Here is a 10,186-nt window from a genome sequence, read left to right on the forward strand (position 1 = left end):
TATAAAAGGAACTTGGACAACTGGTTTGCATTTAGGTGTCTATGGCTGGGTGAAGTACATCCCATCTTTTGTGACTCGTCCACAAACTCAGCTCTTTGCTCAGCATCTGTCTGTCCATGATGCTGTCTGTGCTCAGCATCTGTCTGTCTGAGGTGCCATCTGTGCTCAGCATCTATCTGACAAGTCCTGAGATCAGGAATTCAAAGTTCTGCAAACCTGTCTCACACACCTGATTTCCATGCTGGTTGTGCTGAACGGGAGGGCACTGGAGAGAATAACATTGGGCAAGCTAGCCAGAAAATGTAATTTTTCTTTTTAAGTCATCCTATTAGAGCAAAAGCTCAGAGTGCTGAAGAGCGTGTTATTCTTACAATAAGCATCTGCCTGTAGCTGTGTAATTTGATTTATGAGTTATTGTAAGGCTTACTGCCTGTAACACACGCATTCAGTCCCTTTGAGGTTATGTTTGTACATGCTGGGCCAAATTTATTCTCTGTGTAATGCGACCGATTTCCTTGGAGTTACAGCAGAGCTGCAGTTTGAGCACGAAGCGTTGCGTGTGTGAAGCTTTTATTTGGCGTTTCATCAGTGAGCTGGCAAATTCTACTCCAGTTGCTGAAAAGGGGCAAGCAAGCTGGTGCAGATGTTTCCAGCTGCAGTTGGAAATGCTGCCTTCTGTAACCTTGTAATGGTTGCCCCTGAGTAATCTACAAGCTCCTGACACACAGTGTTTCTTTCCTGGATGATATATTTTTTAATTTTAGCGATAATGAAATCAAGGTGGTAATTGCTCTGTATCTGCTTAGTCAGCGGAGGCTGCTGCTGTGTAAAGTATTTTAATTGTAAATAGATTGAAGAGTTTGTCTGCAAGGAGAAATGGGCTTGACAACCTCATGTTTCTGGAAGCAAAGATCTTTGGACAGTGATTTACTGCTCACCACCTCTCCCACTCTGTTGTTGTATGCAAGGAATGCCTCATGCACATCCCTTTACGGGGGCTTCTCTTGGTCGCTTACATCTCCTTTTGCCTAATTCAAATTCCTTCCACCAGGAGCAGTTCTCAAGACATTGTTACGAATAGTGGTATTGCTAGGGAGCGATCCGAAGGTGCTGCTTAGTATGCAATCGTCACGCACGGAGCGAAGATCTTTTTAATGATACTGTTGGCTGAACATGGTGCGATCCATAGCCTTTTCTTCCCCTAGGAAAAAGGCTAGTGCAGTGCCTGAATTGTAATGGAAGTATTTGCTGTTGAAACAGAACTTATGCAGGTCATCTTAAAAAAAAAAAAAGCACTTTCAAAGCATATTATTGTCTGCTAAAAATTAGAAAGGAAGGAGGATTTTTCCTAGGGTTTTATTTTCTTTTTTTGTTGCCTTTCTTGTGGTTGTTAAGACCCTTCAATAAAAATGAAGTATTAAATATCTGCTTTCGCTCAGCGGTACTCGAGGGCTGCACAAGCTGTGTTCAATTCCCAGCACAGTTCGGTGCACTAATACGCTGTTGCACCTGCGTTTCGGCGGCAGCGGCAGCGGCGTATCCACTATTTCAGCGTCAAGCAGTAGCATTCAGGAGCTCCAGGCCCCGTGGAGACATCATTGGTATGCTGCTGCCGTAAGAAGCCAGTCGCTCCCGGTTGCCTCCTCCCATGGAAACTGGAGTTCGGCAGGAGCCTGGGGAACCTGCCCTGCTTCGCAAGGTGGTACCAGATGCAGGGCACCTGCTGAGGTCAGACCCGTGTTCCTGCTCCCCAGCTCCTGCTTTCCAGGGAGTAATTGACATTAACTGGTTCTTCAGATAAATGTCCTGTCCGGAGCTGTGCATTTAATTGGAGCTACTCAGCTATACGGGGGCTGCATGTTCTCATCCTGCAAGAGCTGTTCTTTGAGGTGTGGTGAACATTTTCTGAAGATGGGACTCTCAGCCTCTCTTCAATTAGTTACATTTTGGAGGACCCCATGGGCACTGCATTAATAGACAGCAGCAGGTCGTGCAGCCAGAATGCCCTTTGCTATGCACAATCATTTTACGGTAGCCTAAGCCTTCTGTCGCTTGCACACACGCACACGCTCGCAGGTCTTTCTCCTCAGGGCTTCGGCATCAGTTGCTGCTTAACCTTCAGATACAAACCTCCTGCGCCAACTGCCCCCTCGTCCCCTCGTAACGCGTTTGCCGTGACGCTGCCGGCTTTTGCCTTTAGCAAGACCGGGATAGCACGGTTCTGTGTAAGCATGGAGCCGGGTCCGACTGTCCTGGCTTGGTGCTGGGGCAACACAAGCAGACTGCAGATCTTTGTTCCCCTGGAGTGAAGAGACTTGAGGGTGCAGCGTACAGCATTTATTCTTTTGAGTAAACATCCGTTCCCACAGGCGTCCAGCAGCGTCTGGCAGAGAAGATCAAAAGAGCAGAAATGAAAGGATTTTCTCCCCTTTGCGGGAGGGCATCTCCTGTGAGATTAGATGGCTGAATGCACTCTGTGCAAAGCAGCTCGGTGGGCTCGGCCAGGGCTGCACACAGAGCGGCTGCGCTTCCAGCCTGGGCTGCTGGCTGCTGGTGGAATAAATGCAATATTTAAAATGTCTGTTTGCAGCACGGGCTTTGGCTGATGATCAGGCCGATGAATAATTTAAGATCGAAGTTTCTGCAGCTCCCTTGTGAGGTTTTTCCCACTTGGGCAGTCAAGCCGTCGGGTTGAGGGACCTGGTGAGGGGATGTTGTTTTCATCTTTTTCTGTACAACAGAAGAGACGTGCAAACTGGAAAAGGTAACATAGTGCACATGGGAGCTGGGGCGCAGTGTTTCTGAGCAGGGATGCACGCTTGTGAGCTGCTGCCACTCTGAGCAGTCGAGGTCACTGTTTGGGGGCTCATGTCCTCACGGTGGGTCTTTGCCCTGTTTCCTCTGAGAAAGCATCACTTTGAGTCCTCAGCTGGTGGTGAGGTTCCTGTGAGGTTCCTGTTGCCTGCTCTGGAGACTGGTCTCGGTTTCAAGAGATGGGGAACTAAGATCTTTGATGCTCACAATTTTTGTGAGGGGAAGGTCGTCTCCCTCAGCATTGTCTGCGTGTAGTGCTGGCCTGCCCCATGCTGAGGGCTTGTAGATCCTGTTCTCTGGGTCACTGTACAGGAGCCTTGGTCTTGCTGGGTAGCAAGCTAGACAAGATGTTAAGCACAATGCCTCTAGCTTTAAGGTTATTATAGTGCAATGCTAGCTAAACCCATCAAACCTGTCTGAAAATCAATTCAGGCTTGGGGACACGTATTATTTTATGACCAGAAGATGATTAACTAATGAGCTGCAGTCTCTGGCTGGTCCAGTGCCCAGCATGAGTTAAGATGGGAAGACGCCAAGAACTAATCCCACTGCGAAGAAAGATGTTCGTGGTGACAGGAAGGCCACTGGTGAAACCCTGCAGCCTCCTGATCGAACGCAGCCAGGGAGACAGGATTTCAGGCTGTGCTGACCAATCAGGTGGCAGTTGTTTGTCCAGAGGTTATTTTGTCCTCTGGTAAAGTGGCATTGAAAAAAAGCCTCCTGACAGTTAAAAGGCATCTTCTCTGCCTGTCCACTGGAATAAGTGGCATTGCTTAACTGGGCTCGACTGGAGGAGATGGAGAGGGAGGTGTCTCCTTTTCTGTAATGAGTCTTCGGAGAGAAATTGCTTCCAGATGGAGAGAGTATGTGGGAAACATCTCGGTATCGGAGACCAAGGGAAGAAGTGGGGAATAAAAGTGCCAGGCTGCCCCCACGCCTGGGCTCTGGGGCTGTGGGAGGGAGTCACTTGGGGTGCCCGCGTGGGTCCTCGCTGGGAGCCATCTGCCGGGGGACAGCACAGGTGAAGCGCTCGTGGTGCTCCTGAGCATTTGGCTGAGATTGATGCCTCCTGCGTGCAGTGGGTGGGCTTTCCACGTGGGGACGTTTGTCCGTCTGGGGCCGTGACTGCTTCTGGCAAGCTGTTGCTGTACTGACAGTTGGCCATCAGAGAATGTTAAATGAGTTTTCTTAATATGATTTTGAAACATTTTCTCCAGCTTAAGTGGTAAACATAAAACGACTTCATATCCTGCCCCTGGTGTGTAACGCTTTCACGGAAACACATCACTGAAACTGGGAGAAAAAAGACCTCTCTGTCGCTCTCGAGGCTGCAGAGGATCAGCGTGAGAGCAGAGGAACGAAGCTCATCTGCAGTCGCTGCCGGTGTTCTGTTTCGCCGATGTGTGCATTGTATGAGTGACTTCAACTCGACAGTTGCCCTTTACTGTAAAAAAAAAGACCAAAGACCATGTAAGCACCCAACTACACAAACCAGCTTTGTGGCTTTGGTGCCTTAAGCAGGTACTTGAAGATGTGCCCAGTCTGTCAGGTTGGGAGCGAATAATCTCAAACGACATGTTTGTCCCAGAGTTGTTTTGAAGGTGGCCGTGCAGACCGTGACAGAGGGGGTGTGAGCGTGAGTGGGAAGGAAGGGAGGTGATTTGAGTGCTGCTGTTTGGAGCTGTACATCGCTGAGCAGCAGGCAAGGACGTTTCTCCTGATTTCGGTATCCGTGTTGCTCAGCCCGTGCCCGCAGCAGTCCCAGTCCCCGTTGGACGGCTCGGAGAGAGCTGGGCTGGTTCCCCCTCCCGCCCATGCAGGGAGCGTGAGGAGAGGCAGTCGCAAGCTGCTGGGAGCTAATTTGCTGTTAGGCGACGTGGCGTCCTGTCTGCCATCAATTACAGCCTGGGCTCGGAATAAAAGGGAACGAAAGGGACTTCACATCCAAGCGGTCGTCCGCTGGTGAGGAGGGGCTGCGGGTGTGTTTTGAAAGGAAATAAAGCGAGGGGAGTGTCGTGCTGAAAGGTTGCAGATGGGAAAAGAGGGAAGCTACGTTAAAAAAAAACGACACGCTCCAGAACCAGTTTGTTACCTGCGATCATGTGCTATCAAAATATGAATTAAACAGCTTTTTCTGGAGTTTTGTCTGATGAAAACAGAGAGTTGTACTTGGGTGGAGAGGGGAAAACTGATGCATAAGCGAGCGGAGTTCGTCTTGCTGTACAGCTGATGTCAACATGGTAACCCGGTATCAGGGAGCTGGAGCAGAGGGTTATTTCTCACAGTCCCAGGTTATTTCTCACAGCCCCAAATCCCGAGTGCAGCACTGTGGCTCAGGAGGATGGGCTGATTCTGAGCTCCGCTCCTTTGCTTGAAAGCCGTGACCAGCTCTCCTCTCCTTGCTCCCAGCTTACACTGCAGGGAAGGGAGGGATCCCCATGCCTGACCTGTGCTGTGTATGCTGGTTTGGCCTTTCCTGGCGGCTGCTGCCACATGCTGAGCTGGTGCTGGTGGTAACACAGCTGAATTGCTTCCTCCAGCGACTCGCTCTCGGTTGACTCTTCTCCACGGGGAGCTTTAAATGGTGCCCACGGGGCAGCACAGAGCCTGAAATCCCTGGTGACCCTGGCGTTCCAAAACCGATCAAGGCCAACAGAGCTCTGATCTCTGCTTTAGGAAATGATGCATGGTTGTAACAAGTCTCATGACCCTAAAAAAGAAGAAAAGAGCCTTCATACAGTACGTGTGAACCTTCGCTAACTAAAACACATTCTTTTTTCAGCTGATTTTTATGCTCTCTTATGCATGAGGAAAGGCCTATTTTTTTCTCCAAAGTGTAACTAACTGCTACAATGCTGCAGTGCTTTTCCAAGAGAGCTAAACACTGAGAAAACATTAAAAAAAAATCTATGTATTTTACTTTTCTGTGATAACCTAGTTAGTCTGTGGAAGATAAGAGGAAGCAGCATTAGTCTGTGGGTGCTCGAAACCAGCAGGCAATAGACTGCCATCCTTTACCTTCAGGCACTGTAGATCTTTGCCCTCCAGGATTTACTCCCAGCAGCAGACTCCAGCTGTGCTCCCAGGTGAATTAGAGCTCTGAATTTATGGATTTGTCCACTAATCCCTCCAATGGCACTTTGAATCAAGGCGTCTGGAAGGTGGTGGTGCGTATCTTATCAGTAGTGCGCTGCTTATCACTGAGGGATGCGGTGTAATCATCACAAAACTTGCATTAGGTGTTAGCAGGACGCTTGTTATTCACTCAGATACTCTGACATAAAGGTGTTCTGCCGTTTATTTTTCCCTATCCATGGCGTAAAGTGGAGACTCTGAGCTGAGATGGACATCTTGCCTGGAAGGCAGTCACCAAAGTTGGTGGCTAGGGACAGGTCCCTTCCTCCCTCTGGGTCTTGGGGCAGTGCAGAGGCACTAAAGGCAGCAAAGAGGGGTCATGTATGCAGCACATCCCCGCTAGCCTGGTGTTTCTGTCCTGGTCATTCCAGCATGTGTTGGAGCCATTATGGTGGTAACTCGTTTTATCCTACTGAAACATTAGTTAGCAGCCACTTTTCGGATCAATTTTGCAAATAGAACGCAGAGCGTACAGAGTTCCTGCTGAGCAGCCAGAGCGGCAGTTAGCGTCACGAGAGAAAAACAAACCAACCTGGATGATGGCTGGAAACATTACCATGGGAAAAAGACCTCCTGCTGTTGCCATAAAGTCAAATCGTGGGAAAACAAAAGCAAACAGAAATATTTCTCCTTCCTACCCTCTCCCCCCCAGAAAAGGTTTTGAATAATTTGTCTCCTTTCAAAGTTACAGAAGTCTCCCAAAGATAAAAATCTGTGGTTCCTCAAGTGCGGCAGCACAGTCCTATGGCAATTGCACCCATGTGGAATCAACTACCTACAAAACTGCATTACAGGTAGAGCTGCGAGTTGGTATCTGAAAAATAAGTAACCTATTTAAATGTATAAAGGAAAACAAGTGAGCTCAGCCATGAAGTAGTTCTCAGCTGAAATGTCACGAGCAGCATCATTTACATTCAGCCTCCCCTTGAACCCGGAGCAGCGCTGTGTTAAAACGTTTCTCCAATCCACGGATGGACAGACCGACAGGCTCTTTCTTGCAGAGTCAGCTTAGGAAATACCAGAGCTAAGGTTGTCTGTGGAAGCTTCCTCTCCACTCCTGATGCAGACATGCCACAATGTGGGCTTTAATTCAGTAACCCCTCAGCGTAGAGGAGGCACAACGCCGCCTTAATGAGCAGACGAATGAGCAGGGGCTCGGTTTGTCGTTACTCGCTCTGTGACTGTGGACCTCGTTGGAGTCCCACTCTCCAAGCCCTGCTCTGAAAATGCAGTGTTTTGGTTTTCAGCTGTTTCACAGCTTGTCGCACAAAACTCTGGCAGCCAGGGCCGCTGCCCGCATGGACGGGGCATGGCCCAACGCCAGCGAGGTGTCCTGGGACCGCACGGCTGCCTTGGAGATGCTTTTACATCGCCTACCCAAATTTCTCTCCTGTTCCTGCACAGGTGCCTTTCCCAACACGACCACAACGGTTAGGGTAAGCTGCCAGAGAAAATCTGGGATTTTGCTTTTTGTTTTTTTTGACTATTCTTGACTCTCTCAGTTTTTCACTTCAAACGCATCTTGAGCATGAGCAGATGGGCAGCAGCAGCAGCTCAGGCGGACCCGGCGCAGGCAAACCCCGCTCTCACGTGGGGAAGCTTCCCTTGTTCAGCTCTGGAAAACACAGGCCCCTCGCCTGCGGTCATCGCTTTCTACCTGGTGGGGGACTGTGATAAAATGCTCTTTTTTTATTAAAGCATGCGATTAACAGGCTGCCCAGGGAAGTGGTGGAGTCCCCAGCCGTGGAGATGTTCAAAAAACGTGTAGATGTGGCACTTCAGGACATGGTTTAGCAGGCATAGTGGTGTTGGGTTGGCGGTTGAACCTGATGGTCTTAGAGGTCTTTTCCAACCTTAAGGATCCTGTGACTCCCCTCCTCCAGCTAATCTCCAAGCAAAGCGAAGTCGCTGTTGTGTTGGGCTGTGAGAAGTCGGATTGCTGAGTATCTTACTACAAAATCGAATAACTGTCTAAAACTAAAACAAGGTGCTTTATTAGATGTATTTTTCCCTTCAAACAGCTTCACGAGGTCTTTCCTGCTATCCCTTCATCTGTGGAGGAGCTGCCCTTAAAACCCCGCGGACTCTTTGCCTAACTCTTTTTTGATTTGGCCCTCCTCACTCAATATCCGTAGCGATGCCTGCAAAAGCTTCAGAGGGCAGCTTGGCCATGGGTAGCTGGCGACCTGAGCTGCTCATTCTATTCATCTCACTTTGGCCTTCTCCTGCGCTTGTGTGGTGCGTGTAGTGTGTAGTGTGTGGCACACGAGGACCCCGCTCTAATGCGATATGGTAGTCGCTGTCAGCATGCGTTGTTCTGTTGCAGGGTTTTGTGATGGAGAAATAAGGAACAGTAATGCCTTAGTTTAGTTAGGTGGGTTTCTTTTTTCCACAGCTTTGATGGCACCACAAGATTTGTGAAGGAACAGTAACATGCTTTGGTTGTAGGATGAGCTGCATCGGACACCTCGGGTGACAAAGCTTTTCAGACCAGGAGTCAGAGGCAGGAGGAGAAGGGCTGTGAACAGGCAAGCGTTGAAACTTCACGTACAGTCCATCTTAGCCATAGGATCCTCCGAGATTTTTTTAATGTTTTTTCTTTAATACAAAAGGCATTGTACATGAGAACAATTATGTGTGTTACAAAACGGACAAGCCTGGCCTCAGATGTTACTGATGGTAATTGCAAAGCCTCTTATTTTCACCTAGTAATGGTGTTTTTGTTGCAGATTGATGTCCTCAAGGCAGATGTGGAGAGCGCCGAGTGGAAAATACTGGAAAACCTGATCCTGGAAGATGTTGTTGAGCAGATAGGACAGCTGGTCTTTGAGGTGCACATCCACTGGCCTGGGTTTGAGGTCAGCGGCAATGACAGCACCGTGGTGAGGTACTGGTACAGTCTGCTCCGAGAATTGGAGCTGAAGGACTTCAAGCTTTTCCATACCTACAAAGACTTATCAAAACCACAGATGTTTCTGAAAAAGGAGGCCTTCAACGCCAGTAGCTGTTACACACTGAGCTGGGTGAATACAAGATGGAAATAGCAGAAAGGAATTTATGATGCGTGACTGCGAGCCATCTGGCCCCGTAGCGTTATTGAAGAGGCCTTTGGCATCACTGGCTAAAGTTGCTAAATATGCACACAGCGACTGCAAACAAAATGGACTGGCTTTTATTTTTGTATGTTGTCAAAAGAACCGGCACTAGGAGAAGATACATGGTGCAGATTTATGTAGCAAAATATTTGCCAGCAGGTACACTGTCTCAGAGGACAGAGGTTTCTGTAAAGCGCTGGTTAGCAGTGCGGCTTTCCCAGGCTGCCTGGTGCCGGAGCGTGCTGGCGCGGAGGGCATCCCTCTGGGGCTGCCCCAGGGCTCTGTGCACCAAGCTGCACCAGCCCTCGGGCAGCAGAGCGCTGCTCAGCCAGTGCCTTTCTCAGGAAGGGTCAAGTGTGACTTCTCTGTTGTCTTTGATTTGCACCTTTTTTACGCTGGCCTTGTTTCCTATAGAACAGATTTTAGGCAAGAACAGCATGTTCTTCAACCCACTGGCAAATTTCGGCTGGATTTGGCAGAGGCAGAAATCACCACCAAACTAAATTCCTACCTGTTTTCGTTGAGCAGCTTCCGAGTGCTCTTGCCTTCGGCTCTTCAAGGCAGCCTGGCTGCGCGAAGCGAGTTCGGCGCGCCCGACGCAGGAGACGGCCGGACAGGGAGACTCAGCTGCAGAAGAGCTGCAGCCAGCGCTGCCCCTCCTCACCCTTCAGCCATGGAAGTCAGGGCTTCCCGAGTTCATCCGCTCAAAGCACAGCCTGTTTTCAGTTACTCTTGTGATGACTGTAGCAAGTGGGTTTTCATCTAGCGAGGTACTAGTTTAAAAGAGCTGCAAGTGAAACCTGGTCTCTTTTGTCCGTTTGTTTCGGGGTTTAGTTGAACGTTTCACTGGGTGCCTTCTCCAGTGCTGCGCCTGGACGCCCGCTACCTCCAGCACCTCCGTGGCCTGGCCGCCTCTCCCTGCCGTCAGCAGGCACCAGCGGGGTCTGCACCGACGCTGGCTGCGGGGGTGGCACAGGCAGCCGGCGTGCTGCGGCTCTGCACGCTGCCGGGCGCTCCCGGGAACCAGCCTTGGCCCTTCACCGGGCAGCTAAGGAACGGGGAGAGCTAAAAAATTGACAGCAGGTTGGGTTTTTTCTTCTTTTAAAAAGCATTTTGACATTAAACTTTGCATTGAAATACAA

At 49.6% G+C, this 10,186-nt stretch overlaps 1 protein-coding gene across 1 annotated transcript in view; it reads left to right on the plus strand.

The window, feature by feature from the left end:
- Positions 1-10,186, plus strand: part of METTL24 (methyltransferase like 24) — a 48,308-nt gene extending 38,122 nt beyond the window's left edge. The window contains exon 5 of the mRNA XM_075447090.1: positions 8,679-10,186. Within this exon, the coding sequence (XP_075303205.1) occupies positions 8,679-8,993 (315 nt within the window). The 3' untranslated portion in view covers positions 8,994-10,186. The remainder of the gene's footprint in view (positions 1-8,678) is intronic.

Source organism: Opisthocomus hoazin, chromosome 2 (genome assembly GCF_030867145.1).
Source record: "Opisthocomus hoazin isolate bOpiHoa1 chromosome 2, bOpiHoa1.hap1, whole genome shotgun sequence".
In the NCBI taxonomy this organism is placed as follows: domain Eukaryota; kingdom Metazoa; phylum Chordata; class Aves; order Opisthocomiformes; family Opisthocomidae; genus Opisthocomus; species Opisthocomus hoazin.